The sequence below is a fragment of the Drosophila navojoa genome, chromosome 5 (genome assembly GCF_054131105.1).
Source record: "Drosophila navojoa isolate 15081-1374.11 chromosome 5, UAZ_NAV_1.0, whole genome shotgun sequence".
Lineage (NCBI taxonomy): Eukaryota > Metazoa > Arthropoda > Insecta > Diptera > Drosophilidae > Drosophila > Drosophila navojoa.
Genome location: NC_142893.1, coordinates 2,958,791 through 2,981,018, shown reverse-complemented (window position 1 = coordinate 2,981,018; position 22,228 = coordinate 2,958,791). Strand labels below are relative to the sequence as shown.

The window sequence follows — 22,228 nt, the reverse complement described above, 5'->3', positions numbered from 1 at the left end:
ACGAAAAAAATTGCAAAGTTTTCAATCTCCCAGATGTCGAAGTCTTTCGACACACTCCAATGGGGGGCTGTCAACAGCCAATTTTGCGAATTTTCAAACAGCTTGTGTGAGAGAGCGAAAGCAATCGAGGAATTGAGAGAGAGAGAGAGAGTGAGAGAGAGGAGAAACTTTCAAATAGTCGAAGGTTTTTATACTCTTACAATGGAGCAGTGAAACTACGAAAACTTCTAGTAACTTTTAATAATAGTAAAATGAATATTCAAAATGATGACAATGACAATAACAATAACAATGACAATGACAATGACAATGACAATGACAACGACAATGACAATGACAATGACAATGACAATGACAATGACAATGACAATGACAATGACAATGACAATGACAATGACAATGACAATGACAATGACAATGACAATGACAATGACAATGACAATGACAATGACAATGACAATGACAATGACAATGACAATGACAATGACAATGACAATGACAATGACAATGACAATGACAATGACAATGACAATGACAATGACAATGACAATGACAATGACAATGACAATGACAATGACAATGACAATGACAATGACAATGACAATGACAATGACAATGACAATGACAATGACAATGACAATGACAATGACAGTGACAATGACAATGACAATGACAATGACAATGACAATGACAATGAGAATGAGAATGACAATGACAATGACAATGACAATGTGCTAATCGTGCTAGCTGATAGCCAATATCCTTGCTCGCTCTATACTTACCCTCCAAGCTAGCTACGTCAATCATCAGTCTTCATCAATATCATCATTATTGCTCTGTTTTATAGGCCTCTATACGCCCCTCTTCAAAAAGATTTCGTACTCCAATTCACAATTCAAATGCCTTTGGTTAGTGTATAAATGGAAAGTTGTTTTTTTTTTTTTTTTGCCCGAGCTCAAAGGCCGCCGCATGACCAGGCCCCAGAGTCAGCTTGTGTGCGAGTGTGTGTATGTGCGTGTATTTGGGTGTATGTGCAATTCCTGTTGAAATTTCTCCATTACTTTTGCAGTTCAATGTTTTACTTTTACGCTCCTTACCGGCTGCTACACGTCTCACGGCGACCGCCTCCCCCTGCTCGTTGCAAGGCGAAATTCACTCGAGGTTCATTTGATTTTGCCCGAAAAACTTTGGTGGCCACAAAAGTTTTTGGCGCTCGGTTCTTTGGCAAAGCGCGCGACGACGTCGGCAATGTTCAATGCATTTGATTTTCAGCAAAAGTTTTTTGGCCTTTAAGAATGGCGAATTGAATGGGAATGTGCGAGAGTGGGTGTTTGTATGAGTGTGTGTGTGTATGTGTGTGTGTGCCTGCGTGCTTGAGTGCAACATGTTTGCTGGCGAAATGAACGGCGGCGCGTTGAATAAAATGTTGACAGAAAGCAAACTGCAAAACTGCCAAGTGCCAAGGCTTACAAAGAATGCTGAAATATAATTGGCGTACAGCTGAAAAATGCCTCAGCTATAAGTATAAATGTGTGTGTGTGTGTGAGTGTGTCGGTGTGTTGTGCCAACAATGGCGTCCAATTATAGCGCAAGACGTGCCACAATGGCCAACGATTTGATGTAACTTCAAGTGCTGCTAACTGATTGGCGTGGACCAAAAGAAAACAAAATTTGTTTCGCCCTTATCGAAGCCCAACTAAGTTGAAAGGTTGAAAAATAAAACAAATTTGATTTATTTTTTTTTTTAGTTATTATTTAAATTACATTTATTTTCTCATGATAATCACTTGTGTGTGTTTCGAATGCATTTCATATGTTCCTGCACTCAATATATGGCTATTTTTTGTTTTAAAGTTTAAATTTTTCTGTTTTTTTTTTGTTTATTTTTAAATTCATATTCATCAAAGTTTAAATTTTACATAAATGCGCGCTGAGCGCATTTTACATTGAAAACTTTTTAAATGACTTTTTCGCATTATTTTCATTTATTTTTGTTCATAATATTTTACTCTTTGTTCATTTTCATTTATTGAATACAGTACATACTTACATATATTAATTTCATTTTGTTTCTTTACTTTTTTTTTGCATGCTTCTTCCATTAATTAGTTAATGGCTATTAGCGGCCATAGACCAATATGCTTTAATTAAAATATTTACAGTAAAAAATGCTTAACAATTGGAATCCAAACAATATTCATATTATATTATTCATTGTTTCATTTATAAATGTATGTATATTAATAATAATATATTATTATAAATTTCCTTTTATCAAATATAAATCAGAATGTGATTGCTGGCTTCTCGGAATACGGGAGCAATGGGGCGGGGGAGGCACACACAAATACAAATGCAAATGCAAATACAAATACATACACACACATATTGAGACAGTTAACAGTTATTTTCATTCGGCTTTGTTCTCTTCATCTATTTGTTATTACTCATATTATGTTTGTTAATTTACGCGTCTTTTTCACACTAATGAATCTATTTAAAGTTTCATGAAATTCTTTAACAGTTGCTTTGTTTTTCTTCATTTCTATGTTTATTTGAGTAATGTACGTTTTTGTTATGGTTTATATATGGCAATGAATGTATTCGTAATTTAATTTTTTTTCCATTTTTTTCTGGTGTTGTTTCTCCATTTTTTATGAAATATGCTTTGTGTATACCTGTGCAGGCTGGCAAAAGTGGAGTATATTGGTTTTGCGGACTGTACTAGAGTGTATCTTTTGAGTACATACTGTTTACCGTTGCCTTACTGGCAGTGCATCGCGAAGCTACAATGGTTCCTTTGGTTGGCTCTTTCAGAAGGAATTACTCATGTATATAGATATACACAGCAAGAATTTCAGATTGAAGCAAGTATTTCCTGACTTCCACTGACCTTTAGTTGAAATACTTGGACTTGGCAAGTACCTATCTATCGAGTCTCTCTGCAGATAAATATAATATTCCACAAATGTCAGCCCAAGTATATCTTTCACGGTTTGACACTAAAGAACTCTATTTGATCAAAATTAAACTCCCTTTGCAGCATGAACAAGTATTGTGCAGTCGTTTACACTCGCCGACAGCCATGTTTTTAATATCTCGTTAAATTTCATTTAATTGTACAACACACAAATATGTTTTTTTTTTCTTCTTCTATATATATTTAATGAGTTCTATTTTTTTGTCTCTTCTATTTCTAAATGCGCGAGCAAAAAAAAAACAGTCGAGAGAATTGTACATATTTGATTACGTAGATGTTGTTTTTAATCTTCAGGTGTTTTGTTTAATTAGGCGTTTTATATGTTGTTTTTTTTTTCTTTTATTTACTTTTTTTTTTTATTTTTAGTTTTATTTTTTGTTGTTGAGAAAGCGTAGAAAGTAATTATGAAATGTTGCATGCTCTATGCTAGTTGCTTTTACTATGGCTAACAATTTCGCTTAGCTGATTTCTCTGATTTTGTTTGTTTGTTCTTTAACTCTTAGTTTTCCTTTCATGAATTTTCTAAGTTCTCTTCTATTTGTAGTTTTCAAGCAGCAACATCTAAAGTAAGCCTCCTTTGTTTGTATTCATCTCTTTGTGTTTTTTTCATGGCTGATTGCTGTCACTTATGCTATATATATACTAAATATATATATATGTATATGTGTTCGGGTGTGTGTGTGTATATATAGTTTCGAGTTATAGCTAATTCTCCAACTGTCTGGCAATCGATTTTTCCACTCTTCCATTTTGCTGCTTTTATCTGGCCTTTGCTTCTTCCGCCCTATATAGTTTTACAACAATTTAATTTATATTTATTTGTTGTTTATTTATTTATTCATTCAGTCATTTTTGTGTGTGTTGGTTGTTGTTGCTGTTGTCATTTGTTAGCTGTATTTACACTTGAAATTAAATATATGCATACATATTTATATTATTTGCTCTGTCGTGTTGTGTTTGCCATTTGCCATTTGCAATGCAATTTATTTTATTTACAAACTTAATAATGCAATTAATTATAATTCTTTTTCTTTTTTATATTTATTTGTTTTTATTATTATTATTTTTTGTGTTAATCTCTATGTTTTGGGTTTCCATTTAGTAATTAGTAACAGTAATAATAATAACGCTTTGGTATGCCTGTGTTTTTTTTTTGTTTCGTTTGTAATATAATTTTTATGGACTGAAATTGGCTACTTATGCAAAATGTTTTTCTCTTTTTTTTTTCTATGTCAATATGTATTTTGCATAGATATATATAGTTTTATATGTATGTGTGTATAAATCTAAAAGTGTGATCCATGCTGTTTACAACTGCTGAGGACCAAAAAAGAAAAATTAATGAACTTAGTGTGTGCTAGTCGAGCATGACCGACTAGATAATACCCTGAACACTAGTTGGAGTTGCGCTTTGAGGCATTCGGGACATTCCCATATGCATAGATGGAGAGAGATATATGCCAAGACAATTCATACAGCTTGTTTTTATATCAGATAGATTATAGAGGACAAATTTGAATGAGAATGGGTAAAGCTATTATTGAGAAGAAGATTTTATGATTATATTACATGTCCATATGCTTTCAGCTTATGTAAAAATTTCCTAGATTTTTTAACAGACCGATAGATAAGCTTGTCCTGGTTTCACTTAGATTTTAATCCCTTTTATATATGCCAGTTCACTAGAAACTCCCTCTTATGCTCTTTCCATGTGTTCAGAGTATGCCCTAAAAAGCTTGAATCAAATTGCAATTAGCCCATTGCAATTGCTTTCAACCCACAATAAAAAATTAAAAAAAAAAGTCAATCAAAGTCAAATAAAAGTTTATAAACTGAACAGAATTTGTTGGAAAAGTTTAACAATTACTTTAACTAATGCATTTTACATGACGCACAGACATAGATATATAAATATTTAAGTATTATATATATATATTTGTAAGTTAGTGCTTAATCAAACTGGTTAAACATACTGTACACAATTAATACGAAAAATGATTTTTATTTATTTATTTTTTTTTATTTCTTTGTAAGTTTAACTTAACTTGTAAATGCCTAGCAGAGACAGAGATAGATTTATAACATGATTTTTACACAGATTTTGGTTTTCTTTAGATGGAACTTAGCTTAAATTTTACGCTAGATTTTGTTTTACTTTTGGTTTTTTTTTTTTGTATTTATATGTATTGTTTTTTGTTTTTGTTTAAATTCTAACATTGAAATAGCTTAAATAGGATTCTGTACTATATATATGTATATATATATCATATATATATTTAATATTTTGTTTTTTATATTTTATTTTTAATATTCTTTCAATTTTGGTTGCTTAGGTTAAGAAAATGCGTCTGCAGCAGCAATTTAAGAAGACAAGGAAAACAAAAACAATATTTATATGCAGCAGGAGTTGGGGCCTGGGCGTACTTACCTAACGACAACCGTGTTTAGCAGCAGACAGGGCGCCAGCATTGACCTAAATATGTGCGTAATGCGATCGGCCGAGGAAGTTTTACGCCTCGATATGGCAGCCATATTGTCGCCTGAGCCAAGTGAGAGCAAAAGAGAGAGAGAGAGAGAGAGAGAGAGAGAAATGTGAATTAGATTTGACTCCTTGTTGCTGTTGTTGTATATGGCAATAACTGGCGACAGATACTCTGCATTTTCATTAACATTTTAATAAGCTGCAGGCAAGGCGCGCTCGCTCGCTCGCTCGCTGCAAGCATTTGCATATTTTCATTTACACTTCTTATCGCTCGCGATGGCTATTTAAATGCTAAAATCACAAGAAATTCAATTTGGCCGCGAGGCAGTCATGCAAATTGCATGCAACTGTTACGTGCGACAGCAACAACAACAACAACAATAACAGGCAAAGCCACCAGCTCTGCCCCACACTCTCCTTAACAATTTGCACGCTAAGCAGCTGCCCTGAGCTGAGCTGCATTAGCAGCAGAAATGGCAACGGCAACGGCAACGGCAATGGCAGCTGTAGCTGCTGCAACAGCTGCTAAATCCCCGCTCAGATTTCATGATTTCACGATTTCACTCACCTTTTGATACAAAGACATAAATGCTAGCTGGCTCGGTGTTGCTGGCAGAGCAGGTGTAGTTGCCAGAATCGGTGATTTGGGGCTCCCGTATTATGAGGCGACTCTGTGTGCGTGGACCCGGTGTCGTTTCAATGGATATGTCTCGCCTCGAGTCATAGTAGTTGATGAGACGATCATTTTTTTGCCAGTACACGTACTGCGGTGGTGTGGGACTCTGAAGAGGAGTAGACGATAGAGAGTGGAAGAAGGAAGACGAGAATTATGTATAAAATGTATAAGTATTGTAATATATGCTGGACTACAGAAAAATATCATAGGAAAACTATCGATTATCACTTCAATATATGCATTTCATTGAATCGATATTTATCGATAGTCAATAATATCATATATTTAGTTCTGCTAGATATTATTCGAAGTGAAATAGATTTGATATATGTTTCTTAACTATTTTGCGGCATTTGCTTGTTTGTATGACAAGTTTCCGATACAAAAATCGACTTATCGATAACATTTTTAGTTGTTATTCTTCTTTTTGTGTTACCTAACTATTAAGATTATTTATATTTCTATATAGAGAACCTTCATTTCGTTCAATATTATTTTAGTTCTGCAAATTAGCTAATTTGACTTTTCGGTATTTCCCCTTCTACATATATACGTAATAAATTTGTACTCACCTTCTCGATAATGCAAACCAAATTGATTGTTGAGCCCATGTCAACATGCAGTTCACCAGAGCCAAGTATGAATGCCTCGGGCACAACCACTTGAAGATTCACAAAGTGCGAGATGATGCCAGTCGGTGTGGATACCTATGCCCAAAAATAAATACACAATTGATAGAGTCAAGCAAATAATGCCAGGATATTTGGGTGAAATTGTTCGATACGCATGTTCCGATGCTTAAGCATTTGTCGTAATCAACTCGAATGTTAATGCTGTGCTGCATCTAACAGACTCTCTGTACCTTGACTTCCCTCCCTCCCTCTCTCTTTTTTTCACTATATCAATATCTGTCGATCTAACTGGCTTTGGTGCAGTGAAACGTTTTGACTGCAAAGAAATGTTGCACTCATTGAAATGCAAATCAAACAATTTCAATTTGGCACGCAAAATGAAACAAAAACGTACCATTTTCTATACATATACATACATACATATATAGATATGTATGTCTGCTTGTATATAAGTATATGTGCAAGTGGAAAAGCGCTACATACGAACAAAAGTAACCAGAGGGCAGATGAACGAGCTGCACTGCAAAAAGGAAAAATAATCATTTCGGCATATTTGCATGCAGTGCTCGTCGAGAGGCAGCACCAACTGACAGACGGACAGACGGCTACGCTGTTACCCTTGCTGCGCTAGCCTCGGCTCTTATATTGAAATTGCATGCAAACAATTTTTGAAATTGAAGCTACGCTTTTATTTTTTGCGAAGCTGCCCCAACAACATCAGTATCTCGCTCTCTCTGTCCCTCCTTGACTATCTGCAAGCTCTCTTGGCTGGTCTCTACTTAGCCGTAAGTCTCGGCGCAGCACTTGTGCGGCTGCTGCACAAACAGAGTTACTGTCAAGTGTCCGTTTCAGGCGTTGCCCAAACTTTGTTGCCTTTCGCCTAGTTCAGTCTACCGACTCGACTCGACTCCGCCATCTGTAGCCAGGACACGCCTCTTGCCATATCCGCTTGACTTTCGGGCTTTTGTATGGCTGGCTTACTCTCTGCATTACTTTGCACACATTCGCCGGGACGGGGGAGGGGGTGGGGAGCTTGCGTTTCAGTCACTGGCTAAATATGTCAATGTCCAGTTTATCTGGCAGCCGCAGCGTCTGGCAGCGCTTGACAGCCACATGGTTTCGGCTGTGCCCGACGTCAACGTCACATGTGCTCTGCGTGCCATGCGTACATGCAGCAGGTTGTCTTGAAATGAAACGCCATTTGCATATTACAATTAAATCATGCGCCGACGAAATCAACGTAAAAACCAAACAACAAAATGAAAAAATTGAAACAGAAATGGGTTAAAAAAACCCAAAAACCTCAATATTGCGTATACGCCGGGCTGTCTGGGTCCGTATGCCAAAATGGAGCATATGCAAATGCACTTTAGTTCATTTCAACTGCATTGCATGCATAAAATATATGCAATTCCAATGCATGCTCTCTCTCATTCACTCTCTCTCTCTCTCTCTCTCTCTCTCTCTCTTTCACACTCACCTGGCACTCGTACATTCCGTGATCCCGTCGCTGCACAAACTTTATCTGCAGCGTCCACATGTTGGAGCCGGGCGAGTGGAGTATCGCAAAGCGTTCATCATTTGTGTAGAGCTGGGCGCCCGAGGATAATATGTGCCAGTCCCGGCGACGTATCCAAGATATTTGATTCTGTTTTGCCCAACAACAGCAACAGCAAAATGTGAGAAAATTAAATGCAAAATTCAATAAAGAACGCAATCACAATCGCACATCGCATTATAGTCAATGTTAATTGCAAGCGCGCTCGAAAGTAGGCAACAGAAAACGTAAAACTTTCAATTCACTCGCAATACAAATGCATGCAATTAGTGCGGCGAATACATATAAGTATATGCATTTGATTATGGAAAGCACTTTAAAATGGTAGTGTTAAGAGGTGTATGCAGAGATGTGGGTATTTTATATGTATATGTGAGCGTGTGTGTGTGTGTGGATTGCAATTTTGGTGGAATGTTTAGCAAATGCAAGTTTAACAACAGGTTGAGTTGAAATGAGTTGAAATGAATGAGTTGAAATGAAAGCTTAAATATTTTAAAAATTTATAAATATAAGAGTGTATGTATAATATGTAAGGAATTACGTTTAAAGGCAAGCAGAATATGTAATTAAAAAAGGCAGCAAAAAACATGTTCTTGATAAGCATAAAAAAATATACTAAAAGCCAATAAGAGTACTCTAGACAAATATTAAAGCCCTGTTGGAGAAGGTCTATTCATGGGGAGAGCTACTGTAGAGACTCTCTATTCCTCACTCTCTACTAGGAAGGAAGGAAGTTGATAAATTAATGCTTCTAAGGAAGCGTTCTGTGAGCTTTAGCTAAGATGTGCTATAACATATGAAGTCTGTTAACTTACAAGAAAACTATCGCTGATATGAAAAAAAAAAATAAATAAACAGTTACATCATATATCTTTGAAAAGCATTATTCCCAATTCTTTTATTATTTTAATTATTTATTTATTTATTTTTTTATATATTGATCTTCCATATTCAATTCTAAACTTTTAGAAGGCTTTTTATAGCTATAGAATAAAAATTCACATTTATTTTTATTTAGACTGAAATCTAAAACATGTTTGTTTTGTTTTTTCTTACAGTAAAGCCAATCAAAGTTGAGCGAATAAGATTTTTGTACGAGCTTTGATCATTATGTGCTATAAATTTGGATTTCAAACATGAAGTTGAAAGCTGCTAGATAATTGGCCTTTCGCTGTCCACTTCCTGCTAGCTGATTGGCACAAGCATGATAAGAGAAAGAAAGAAAGCTGAATAACTAAGGCAAGAGATCTGGTTGAAAAGGGATGCTTCAAGCTTTAGCCATTGCTGGATGTGATTGACAGATTGAACCAATATAATACTCTCAATGCACTGCAATTGCAGTTAACTACCAACAGCTGCTAAGAGATAGCTAAGGTAAGATTTAAGCTTTTAGTCCTGTCAATAACTATACTATGGTTTCACTCTCTGCCCAATTGCTTTGCACAGCTCTCTAAATCCTAATAAATATTCTGATAATTGTTGCATTTAGCAAGAAATTTATAAAAAATGCTTCGCAGCTCCTGCGAATGGAATTTCGCCTGACTCTGATTAATTGATATTTTGTCACATGCTTTGGCTCAATTATGGGCTCTGTGTCCATGTCTCTATGGCTGTTGGGTTCCATTGCGTGTCGTATTTTATTATTGTTGTTGTTGTTGTTTTGCTGTGTTTTTTGTTGTTGTTATTTTTTTCGGAGTAGCATTTAATTGCTTGTTAGCAAACGTTGAATGCCAAACAAAGTGTACACAATGTCATGGCAAACGGTTTCTAGCTTTCAGCTGCAAATTAAGCATTCGCATTTTATATGTTTCGTGCTCGGCTGCCAAAACAAATTGGACAATTGCGTGTCCCGATTCGACGGCGAACCGACCAAAATTCTCATATATATATATACATGCAAATAAATAGAAAAGCCCGAGCTAAATGCTATATAATTAAGAACTGAAAATTGGAAAATATGCAATATATGCAGCAAATAAAATGCAAGCGAAACTTAATGTGGAAGCTTAAAGCGGGAGGCACCTGCGCCACACAATTAGATAAAGGATAGACAAGAACAAAGCTAAACAAACCCAATTTACACCCACACGATCCACGCCGGTGACTTTGCAGACGAGAAAGGCGGTGCCACCCAGTTGGACGGTTGTATTGTGCGCCATCAGCTGTGGGTGAAAAGAAAAAAAAAAGAGAGAAACGAACAAAATGGAAAGGGAAGAGAGACGGGAGGGAATGGGGTGGTGGAGAAAAGTACAAGACAAAAAGTTAAAAGTTCATTTTTCATGTGTTACCTGTAAAGTAAAGCTAAAAGGCAAGCAAAGAATGCTATAAAATACAAAAGAGTTTGTGTGTATTCCAGGCGGGTATGCACGACTTGATGTTAGCCCTGATCACTTGTCTTACATAGACTCAATTTTTATTTAAGCATCTTCAGTTTCAGTATCTTAAATATCTTCTACTCCAGTCTGTCACATACTTTTGCTCAAGCTCATCATACCCGTTGCACAATCGCCATTGGGGTATTAAAAATACCATCAAATGCCGTCTGGCTGCACAATTAGTCAGCAGAATTTGAAACGCTAGACGGATACAGGGTGAGGCTGATGAAGCTGTTGCCCAAATTAGACGACTATAAAATTTTGAATTCGCGTTTTATTTTTATTGCTGTCACGTTCTTGTGGCTAGAACAAAAATACGTAATTTACTTGCAGCAGATCTAAGCCAAAAAAATAAAAAAAAATGAAGCATTTAAACCGGCTAGACGGGCGAGCAGACAGCTAATGATTGGGGCTGGTTTTAATTGGCTAATTTAAATTGATTTGATGAGCTTTTGCGTGGAATTGAAAGAGAATTTATTACAATGTTATTGAAAGAGCAGTTGACGTCATGAAAAGCCCAAGAAGTGTGAATTGGAATATCGAAGGGCAGAGATATGAGATCTTGAATAAACAAAGAGTTACACTAGAGATCTTCCATAGTTAAAGAGATTAAATGGAGATTCTAGATAGATCTACACTTTGGCTGGAGTAATTGAATAGCCAAAGAGTTTGACTGAAGATCTTGAACAACTAAAAAGCTTGATAGGACGCTTTAAATGGGCATACAGTTTAACTGTAGAATTTGAATAGCTAAGACTGGAGATCTTGTATAGCTAAAGACCTTGAATGGAGACTTGAAATAGTCCTAAAGCTTGACTCGATATCTTGAATAGGCAAAGAGTTTGACAGGCGAACTTTGTTAGCAGAAGATATATGCCCAATACAATCATTATTGATAATCAGAACAATCAATGTCTGCGGTCTCCATTCCTAAGCCTGCTGAGCTATGATATTAGAGATATTTAATGGAACAACTCTTAAAGCAAGTGCGAAAGTTTTAGTAGTGAGTGCTTAATATGGATATACTCTGATCTCCAATAAACTGCATATATTGTATATATGAACTTGTATATATATTCCATGAAAGAAATATGCTCAAAAAACAAACAGCTCCATGAAGCTGCATCGACTCAGCTCATCGTCCTGCTCAATAATAAATGTAGTTCCTGGGGACTGTAAAGCCTCCTGCTGCCTCTTAAATATTCTGTAACTTATCCGATTCTAATTCTCTGTAGATAGAAAGATCATAAAATATGCTAAGCTGCCGTGGGAATATTGTAGACTAGACCAGAAGCAACTGCTTGAAAATATAGATGATAGAGCCTGTAAAAAATTTGAATTCCGTAAACTTTGCAGTTCCCTTCCATATAGTTAATTGAATGATTAGAGACCCCTTCATAAGTCACGCCCAGTTAACAGTTCAATTGGCTCACCCTGTATACATATGTCTAGTTAGACATATATACATACATAGATATATGTATATGTGTACTCAAACTACTTAGTAGTGGCAGCTTGAGCAAATTTACGACTTGGCCTCTTTGGCTGATTGGATAGTTAAAGTCGGGCGCGAGTGTAGTATAAATAAGCACTAAAAGATTAATTAGAGCCGGCGCGTCTTCATGTTGTATAGTAATTAGCATTAGCCGCGCTTTTCAACTCGATTTGCATGTCCCTCGCCGGACTTGCACATTAGCATATTGATCAGGCTAACGGTGGCTGGCTGTTGGGGCTATGAGCACGTTGAGCACACTCTACCTGTACCTGTGTGTGTGCGCGATTCAATTTCGTAGACACACTTGGGTGCACTTCATCGACCATCCAGTGCTCGTGCTGTATTGAGTCAGTTTGTCAATTCTTACTTACCTCGCTGTCCTCGAACATGGGACTGTCGCTGGAGTCGAGATTATTATCCAATTTGGAATCGGCATTTATGCCATTGCGCGTCCATAGCTTCTTCCAATCGTTATCTGTGAGTATTGACTTTTGGTCTGCAATCAAAGTGTGAGAGGAGAAGAGAGTGGAGGATGAGACAGAGTGAGACAGAGTGTGAGAGAGAGAGAAAGTTAGACAAGAGCCTGACAAATAAGCCAAGTCCAAAGTGCAATCACAAATTGCGTTAAAGGACCGTATACTCGTCGCCTACACTTTTGCTTCCTCTGCTTCTTCTTCTACTTCTTTTTTGGCAATCAGCAAATGCGACCTATATATAAATCCAAAGTTTCATCGTTTATTTTTGTTGCTCACTGCAATTGCTAGTTAAAAGATATCCTGTAGCCTTGCTCTACCTGCCGAAACGAAATCCAGTGCAAACTGTTGAAATAATAAAGCTTTTGATTGACATACGAAAACTCAGCGTGTTATTTACGATTATTGCCTCTACATGGCATTTATTGATTCGTCCGCCCTGCCTCCCTGCCTTGCACAGTCAGCGCTACAGTTCATGTTGATAGAACACCCATACACACACACACACACACAGTTATATAAATTGTTTTCCCCATTGTCCTTGTCTAATTTGTGTTTATTTTTGGATCACGCAAACGTCCTTATATGTAATGTAATTACATCAACTTTGTAGCCATGTTGAAAAATTGATTATTAGCTGGAATCTCATTGAGTTAACAAACAGAAAATCCACTCGTACTTTTACAACAATTTCTTTTCTAATTAAAACCCAATTTTAATGCAATTGCAACTCAATTATTGTTGTGCGGCAGAAAGAAGGAACTAAGTTTTGATATAGTTTTAGAGTTCACTGATGACCCTTCGAGGAAATAGAGAAGGATACGCATGCCGTACTCAATAAATGTAAGTTAATAGAATATGATGAGAGTGAAAGAAGAAACTCTCAACTCAAGCAATATTATATAGTCGATATAAGTTTATTGTGGTTCTAATAGCAGGGCGTTGCAATGCGCTCTGAGTCCTTGCTTTGCATAGAAGTGGGGAAATGTGAGAATACAGGAAAAATACTAGAATTTCTGATGTGAGCTAGGAGAGTGGATAGCACTGCGAAAATCGCATAGAAAGGCTTTACAATAACAGAAACTTGGTTGATAAAGCCTTTACTCTACTTTCATTATAAGGAATGCTCAAATTGAACACAATTTTGGTAAATACTTTAGTTTTATTAAGGATTGCTGCAGTTTTGCAGAAAAAAACTATGATTAGTATATGCGTATATTCCTTGAAGATTTAGAAAAAGTATCTAGAAAGGAAATAGTGTGAGGCAATTAAAAGATACAACATTACCCTTATGGATGTACTTTACTCAAACGAGATTTTTCAACGTCTAAATTGAATTCATGAAAATCGCAGAGAGAGGCATATGAGATAGGCAAGACGACAGAGTCCATTTTCAATTATCTAATAATACATACGGCAATTTATGCCACAGTCTATAAATATATATCCCCAGCCCCACATACTCTTCCCTGCCTTGCAGAACTCTATGAAATTAGAGCTAATTTCAACTGTCATTCATAATATAAAACATCATGATTCAATGACCCGCAAGAATTTTCGGGCTCTTGAGTAGCTGATGAACTTTGGCAGACGCCGTGATGTTTCTTTTCGCGGGTCATTTTATGATATAGAAACAAAAGGAGAATCGATGAAAATGAAGGCAAATGCCGATTAATCCAATTAGTCTGGTCAAACAAAATGCATTTTAAATAGCGGGACAAAGTCTGGCCAATGGGTCTCTTGACCCACGTCAAAAGACGAGTCACACGCTCCATTCTCTGTTGTTTTTCTTTGTTTTTTGCTTTTGCTTTGGTTTTTATTGAACAAGCGCTAATATTGATAAGTAAATTACATCAAAAGCCATGTCACGGGGTCAATACTCTTCCAATATTTACCTGGGCCAAGCAAATATACTTTAATGTAGCCTAAGTGGCTTTCTGGCTAGATTCGGAGATAAGCATAAGCTGCCTGACCCTAATAAGGATATATATAATTTCGATACAGAAAGAGTTATTACAGATCGATAATGCTAATGGCGATTGGAGGAGCGGGCCGGAGTACTGTGTTTGGGCTGAGACCCATGCGTAAACGTTGCCATCGCTCTCAGTGCACTCAGTGCTGCCCGCTGGCTTATTAGTAAGCAATTTATTAAGTATACGCCTCGTGCTAATTTGAATCGAGCCGGAGTGCAACGCTCACTAACTAACTAACTAACTAACTACGATAATGCTCAACTTGATGTTTACTTTAATTAGGAAACTTTGATTGCCCGGGCAACCCAGCTGTGAGCGGCTGACCCATAGCCAAATTAAATTTCCGCCACGCTGAGTCTTAAGTTGCTCGTTTTTCCACTGCTGCTGCCTGGCTCTGGCTCTGGCTCTGGCTCATCGTCGTCTTCTTGCAAATGGATTGCGTGCTCAAGCAGCTGGAATATGACTGACTGACCAGCGGACTGGACTGAAGCGGAGGGGCGAGCAGAGAGTCGCCGGAACGCACATATAAAAACTCAAGAGCGCGGAACGTTGTAAAAGGAAAAGTGTATTAAATCAATCAATCAATCAGCGATGCAAAATGTGAAAAAAAGAAGAAGAAAAATACCGAAGCGCACAAACTTTTAAGCAGCCAGCACACACACACACACACACACACACACACACATGAACTCTTTCGGCCTTGGCCAAATCGAAACTGCAATTGGCTGAAATCGTCGAGCGCCAGCAACTCTTTAAGCTCCCTCTGCTCTTAGCGCTCAGCCCTCGATTCTCTCATATTTACCTACTGTCTGCCTTTTGCTGTTAGCCATAAAACACAGCGTGGCATAGCTCGCACTTTTATTGCCTCGTAAATTTTTATAGTTCATACTTTAGGCATGCGTATGCAGTCCACACACAGCGTCAGAGCTACACATAACCATATCCATATCCTCGACTCGTATCACTGTTCCTCTCTCTTTCCTACACGCTGTGCGTGTGTGTGCGTCTTATGCCCTGCACTTGTATTTGTTATTGAATTTGTATTCGTTCTCGTATTTGTTGAGTACATGCGCATTGTCCTTTTGTCAGTGTGTGTGTGTGTGTCGGTGTGTGTGCATGTAATTTATGCGCCTGTTTTGCCAATGACGTCAAGTCTTACTGTTTTTTTTTAGTTGCTGCTCTTCTTTATTTTAAATACTCAGCTAAGAAATGTTTCAAGAGAGTATATTAGTTACTTGGGCTGTATGCAGTGGAGAGAGTTGATGATAGAGAGAGGAAAGCGGAGACTAGGCAGCTAAGGCTAAGGAGTTGAGCTTAGGGACTGCAGACTAGATATAAATAGCAGGCGAGCAAGTATTCTGCAGTCGTGAGTAGCCGTTGGATCGATGGTCACGCTGCATTGACTGTAAATTTAAATATATACTATATACGCCTGTATTTATATATATATACACACATATATATATATATTTTATGGATATCTATATATACATTAAAAGTCTGCAGACAATAAAAGTGCGTCATTAATAACAACAACAAAAATATGCGTGGAGCAGGAGGTGGCCAGGGACAAAGCAGAGCCACTTTATGACGGTCAGGTCGATTTTGGTGGTCAGCAGCAAAAACGCTTATATATGACAGTTATAAGTGTGTGTGTGTGTGTGTGTGTGTGTACATATATATTAGCTGTAGAGCTGAAATAAGTATAAATTCTTTATCTTTGCATTTGTATGCATGACAGCACACACACACACACGCGCACACACGCATAGGGCGCCCACACATACGCACTGACAAGTCGAAATATATTGCGCATGTTAAGAGGAATGTAAATGCTTAGACACACAACACCCAAAAAAAATGAGAAGGAAAAAAAATATCCAAACGCACGCTCAAGCCCAAAAAGCGAGTCTAAGGTCAAGTGCCGCCGAGAGATATAGAGAGGGAGTAGAGGCGTATGTGTGTGTGTGGTGTGTGACTCGCTATAATAGTAAAAAAACACGCACTGCTAATAAAATGGCTAAAAGTCGCGCATTTGGCCGCCGCCGCTGGCCGCCTTTAGCTTTTTGGCTTGATACGTGCGCATGTCAGCTGGCAGCGGCTTAGCGGGCGAGAGTGTGAATTATATTATGCCTGAAAGTAGGCAACAGTAATAAAACTTTTTGCTCTAGCAATGAGCCACCGGCCGGATGTCCAGCAATAAGCAATAGCAGCAGCAGCAGCAGCAGCAGCAACAACAGCAGCAACAGCAAACCAGCACGACTAGCTAGCTACCCTGTAGAGTGCAGAGAGCTGAAGCTGACTGTAAAGCGATAAATAATAAAGTCAGTCGAGTCTGCCTGCCTGCCTGCTCCTGCTCGCATGTTTATTATTAATAATAAATATTTCTTGTCAATCTTGCGGACGTTTAGCGGAGGCTCGATGGCCGTGGAGCACGATACGAAATGCTTTTCAGCTGTGTGTGTGTGTGTGTGTGTGCGCGCACTTGTCATGTTCCTGCCAAAATGATTATTTATATCTATAGCTGTCGCACTTAACTCAGAGAGTGAAAGGGAGAGAGAGAGAGGGCGCCACACAGTGCGTATGCGTAATATTTTAATGCTCTGCCAATATGTTGGGGTGCTGCTGTCTGCTAGCAGTTAAGCCCGAAAGCTGCTTAAGTCAACGTGGCCAAAGTGCTTAGCAGTTTTTAAGCTGCCTGACAGTCGACCTCACTCGAACTCCCAGCAACCTCAACGGCTGACTGAATGCCGCCTGCCACATGCTGCGTTGGCACCGCCTCCACTGCCGCCCCCACTGTCGCCGCACCACTGCCGCCTTTACCTTAACCTGAGCTCTCATTTTATCTAAACCCCGTAAGCCAAAGATCGCGCGTCTAGCGTTACAAATGCCTCGGGCTTAATATGAAAACCACTAAGAAAATTTAGCGAAAATAGCTGAAATTTTACAGCGCATTAGAGGAGCATGCAGAAGGCGAAACTCATTTGCACTTGAGAAACATGAGCGCCAGTGCGAATCGGGAGAGAAAAAGGGCAGAGGCGAAAGCCAGAAAAAGAAAACGAAAATATTGTAAATGTGTGTGTGTGTGTGTGTATGTTTGGAGTGTGAAGCATGAAACTGGCCCGGGACGACCTTGACGCAGTCAAATATGCCAGAGCTACAGATAGAGTGAAAGATAGACACAGAGAGAGAGGGAGAGGGAGAGGGAGCGGCACAGCTAGCTGTATATAGCTTCTTCACAGACAGGAGTTGACACGTGTGTCTCGGCTGTTGTTATTGCCCTGCCTGTCAGCCGAAAGTGCTAAGCTTAACGTTTTCTCTGCTTCCTCTTCTTTTTTTCTCTTACTCAACCTGGCAGACGGCATATATAATATGTAACATGTTATATATATAATATATGATACAGTATTTGTCAAAAGTATTTGCACAAAGAAGTTTATTTTTTTTAGAGCTGAAAGAGATTCGTTTGCGATGATCTTGTTGTTGTTTCTTTTTAATCTGGTGTATTATTTCCAGATAAAAAAGATTTGTTATAAGACGAATTATGTTAATGACACTTCATAGGGTTTAATAGAATTTTTTTTCTTTTTTTTTTTATCAAAGAAGTGTATACATTTTTATAGATTTTTTTTTTTCTGTTACAAAAAATATTGTATACAAATTAAATAAAAATTTCTAGCAGAGAGAATACATTGAGAGAATTACTAAGCAGAAAATTGCGACACATGTAGGCTGTCCATATACTTTTGACTGCAAGTGTAAATATTAAACATATATTGACAAACAGATACACATACATCTTATATAACATATATGTATATGCCTGCATACATACACAGATTATACAATACATATACATATATATACATATATATATACGTATTTATATATACGTATCGATATACTCTTGCCGGCAACTGTAAGGCTTCAATTTGTGTTTCGCTTAGCCGTTGTTGCTTTTCAAGTTGTTCGCTTTGCTTTGGCCTTTTTCCGTTTCGGCTTTCTGACAGTTGCGAGTTCTTTGACTGTTTGAATTATTTGCATATTTCACATTTCACAGTTACCAGTTTTTGGTTTTATTTTCCAATTTCATTTGCTGTTCTTTTTTTTTTTTTTGCGGTCACTTTAAAAAGTCAATTTAACAAAAGCAAAAACTTTACTTGTCTCTGCCTCTGTGTCTCTGTTTTTTTTTCCGGCATAGATTCTTAAGCCACAAGGCGTGGCAATAAATTTTCAATTTTTGCGCTGTCACGCGACACTGCCACGCCCCCAACGGCAGAGGCGGCGTAATGAGCGCCGAGCCGATAAGGTGTCGCCATTGCCCGCTGTGTGTGTGTGTGTGTGTGTGTGTGTGTGTGTGTCTGTTTTTTTAGCGACTCTTGATAATTTATGCGTAACGCGTTGGTCGCACAAACAAAATATAAAAAGAAGAAGAAAAAGCCGCTATAAAAAAAAAAAAACAACAGAAGAGCAGGCAGAAACAAAGGTCGCATTCGGGGAGCTTTTAGGTCAAAACCAAAGCCGCAAGGGCAGCAGCAGCAGGAGCAGCCAGCAGCAGCGGCGACAGCGACAGCGACAGCAGCGGCAGCAGCTAAAAAAAAAAAATGGCGATTCGCCCTTAACGCTAATCTCTCCCCTGTGTATTTTTCATTATCCTTATTATTTGTGAATGTTACGTGTTGGCCATAACTTAGCGTGGCTAACGATGCGTATACGTGATGCTACACACACACACACAAAGACAGTGGGCAGGGAGAGACATCCACACACTCTCGCCTAAGTAGCAGACGCCGAGGCATGGCATGCTTTTAGCTCAGCTCTCGCATCCATTTAAACCAAATTAGCCAAAAGGTCAGAAAAAGTGCCGCGAGCCAAGTCGGCCAAAGTCCGTCGAGCGCTGGCTGCGCGCGCTTGATGAAAAATTAATAATTGTTTGCCAAGCAATTGCCGCCGAGGCTGACTTTAAAATGTGTTTACCTGCTCACCTCACTCGCTCGCCTCGCCTCGCTGTCTCCCTCTACCTCTCCCTCTCCCTCTCTCTCTCGCGCCCTCTTGCAGTCTCTTTGTCTGTCGTTGAAAGTTTTTAGCTAAAAACTGTGCTACACTTGAGCTCTAGGCCACACGCCCGTTTCAAATTGAATGACAAACATTTAACCAGCGCAAGTACTTCTTCATTTCAATGCCCGCTCGTAGAGTGGAGGGGGGGAGGGAGAGACGAAGAGAGGGAGAGAGAGAGAGTGCAAAGATTCTTGCGTCTGTCTTTAACAAAGCACAGCATTTCGTTGATATCTGAGCTGAAGAGTTGAAACTGGGCATATTTACTAATAAGAGATTGGATTTTTGAAATCTTCCATTAACAATATAACAAATAAACTAAAATAACTAAAGAGAGTTTGTATTAAAAACATTTGTAGCTTGAATATTCGTCTACTAAACTTTCATTTATGGATAACTAGACTAATCTGTACTTAAGTTGGCAGAAAACTTAAGAGATATATCAACTTTTCGCAAAATAATTTTGAGTTAAAGATGTCTATTTGACATATTTGTTTGGGTAATTGATCAGCTCCATATTATCTATTCATATCTTCTCACTTGTACTTTCCAGCCTCTATCCCGTATCTTCCACATTCTATCTTTGATTTTCGTATATCCTTATATCCTCTACCTTTTCTCTTCTCTTATAGATTTTATTTTCATCTGTCTTATGTTCCTCTCTTTTATTTTTTCTACTGTCTGTATTTTATGCTCTTCTTCTAACCGTTACCTTCTAGACACTATTGTCTTTTATATTATATATGCCCTAAATAACTCTCCATTAAATACTTTTGCCACTCGACAGAGTATTAAGCAGTCGTTCATGCTTGCCTGCCATGATCTAGCTTATTTTAGCCGTCTCTCTTGCTCTCGCTCTCTTTCAAAGTCACTTTTGGGCCATTAATGAAAATATTTGGTCTAAAAAGTTTTAGCCGCAGGTGCCATGCTTAGCCCAGCTACCTGCTCCCGCTCCCACTCCTGCTCATGCTCCCACTCCTGCTACAGCTACTGCCCACTCGCTGGGCTTGGCCCACTCACTCAGAGCCTAATAAAATTTGCTCGCGTAATAAATCCGTAAATTGGCAAAGTTTCGTCTAGGCTTAGGCGCATAGCATTTAATTGCACGAGTAGGCGTGCCCAGTGCGCCCAGTTCGCCCAGCTCGCGCTTTATGTAAATACGCTAAATAAACTGAGGCGTTGCGCGTTAGAAAATTTCATTTAAATTCAATTGTTTCGAGGCCACTAAAACCTGAATTCGCTTTTAACTGTCGCGCTGTTCTAGTTGTTGTTGTTGTTGTTGCTGGCTAAAATAGCTGTTGCATTAATTAAATGGGCAGTCAGATTTTGGGCGTTGGGCGTTGGGCGTGGGGCGTGTCACTCACCTGTTTCCAGCGTTGTGGCCAGCAGCAAGGTGGGCAGGCACAGCAACAAAATGCGCAATTCCATTAAATGCAGCGGCACACGCAACAGCCGCAAGCGCAGCAGCCGTGGCGGCAACATTTGTGGCAGTTTCTCTCGCTCTATCCCTATTCCTGTCTCTCTCTCCTTTGTGTTGCGTGGCAGCTGCAACAGCTGCGCGAGCTTAGCTTAGTTGGCGTCTTTTCAATAGTTACGACGGGCTACACGGCACAATGGCACATCGATGCTGCTGCTGCTTCTTCTTCTTCTCCTTCTTCTTCTTCTAGTTGTTGTTGTTGTTGTTGTGGCACGCTTATTAGGGTTAATGGCTTTTTGAATGAACGCGCTGTTTCCTTTCAGCAAAAAAACGCCAGCACAAAAGGCGCCACAAAACTAATACACATATGCTAGTTGTGCAGTTGTTGTTGTTGTTGTTGCTGTACAACTGATGCGCTGATAAATGATGCTGCTGCTGCTGCTGCTGCTTCTGCTGCTCTCAGTTGTTGCTATTGCTATTGCAGTCCCTTCCTGCTGCTCTTGCTATTTCCTATCTGATTTTTCTAGCACTTTTTCGCTTTTGTTGTCGCCTGTCAATGCGTTGCTCTTGCTCTACTTCCTTCTGCCTGCTGTTGCCACTTCTTGTGCTCTCTTGTTGTTTGTATCAAATTTGCAGCTTGTTATTTGGCCTGCCCTGCGTATTCTTTCACTAGCTGTTTTGTGGCTCCTCCTACTTTGGGGGGCGTATAACTTGCATGTTCTCCGTCATTTTTCATGTCACTGCGCATTAGCACATTAAGCCAAGAGCCATGTATTTGCTATTGCTATTGTTGTAGCTGTTGTTGCTTGCTACTATTGTTGTGTACACACACACACATACACACACACACAGCGAGCGAGAGGGAGTAAAAAATTAACACTCGCTTTTTATGAAATTACATTCAATTTGCTGCTGTTGCTGCTGCTGCTCCTGCTCCAGCTCCTGCTCCAGCTCCTGCTGCTGCTCCTGCTAGTGTTTTTGCTCTTGCCCAACAGCAACAACAAACGACACAATCACAACGTCACGTCGATGATGAATCGCTTTTAATGTAATGTCCTTTACACACTTTATATATGTATGTGTATGTTTAGATATATATATATATATATATT

At 38.6% G+C, this 22,228-nt stretch overlaps 1 protein-coding gene and 1 long non-coding RNA gene across 4 annotated transcripts in view; one reads left to right on the top strand and one right to left on the bottom strand.

Moving 5' to 3' along the window:
• LOC108655100 (uncharacterized) overlaps positions 1–22,228 on the top strand; it is a 134,317-nt gene that overhangs the window by 56,936 nt on the left and 55,153 nt on the right. For both annotated transcript variants that reach the window (XR_016197164.1, XR_016197165.1), the window contains exon 3: positions 9,387–9,702. This is a non-coding gene — a long non-coding RNA (uncharacterized LOC108655100). The remainder of the gene's footprint in view (positions 1–9,386; positions 9,703–22,228) is intronic.
• On the bottom strand, positions 1,975–22,224 carry dpr12 (defective proboscis extension response 12). Of its 2 annotated transcripts, none has more exons than XM_018106804.3 (8): positions 21,064–22,224; positions 12,570–12,694; positions 10,401–10,490; positions 8,251–8,418; positions 6,711–6,845; positions 6,031–6,244; positions 5,409–5,520; positions 1,975–5,328 (listed from the first exon to the last, which is right to left on the bottom strand). In XM_018106804.3, exons 1-8 carry the CDS (start codon positions 21,179–21,181, stop codon positions 5,310–5,312), a joined length of 981 nt encoding a protein of 326 aa, XP_017962293.3. In that variant the 5' UTR covers positions 21,182–22,224; the 3' UTR covers positions 1,975–5,309. The 2 variants fall into 2 exon arrangements, with proteins under 2 accessions (XP_017962293.3, XP_089118557.1); XM_089262431.1 differs by having other exon boundaries at positions 10,416–10,490.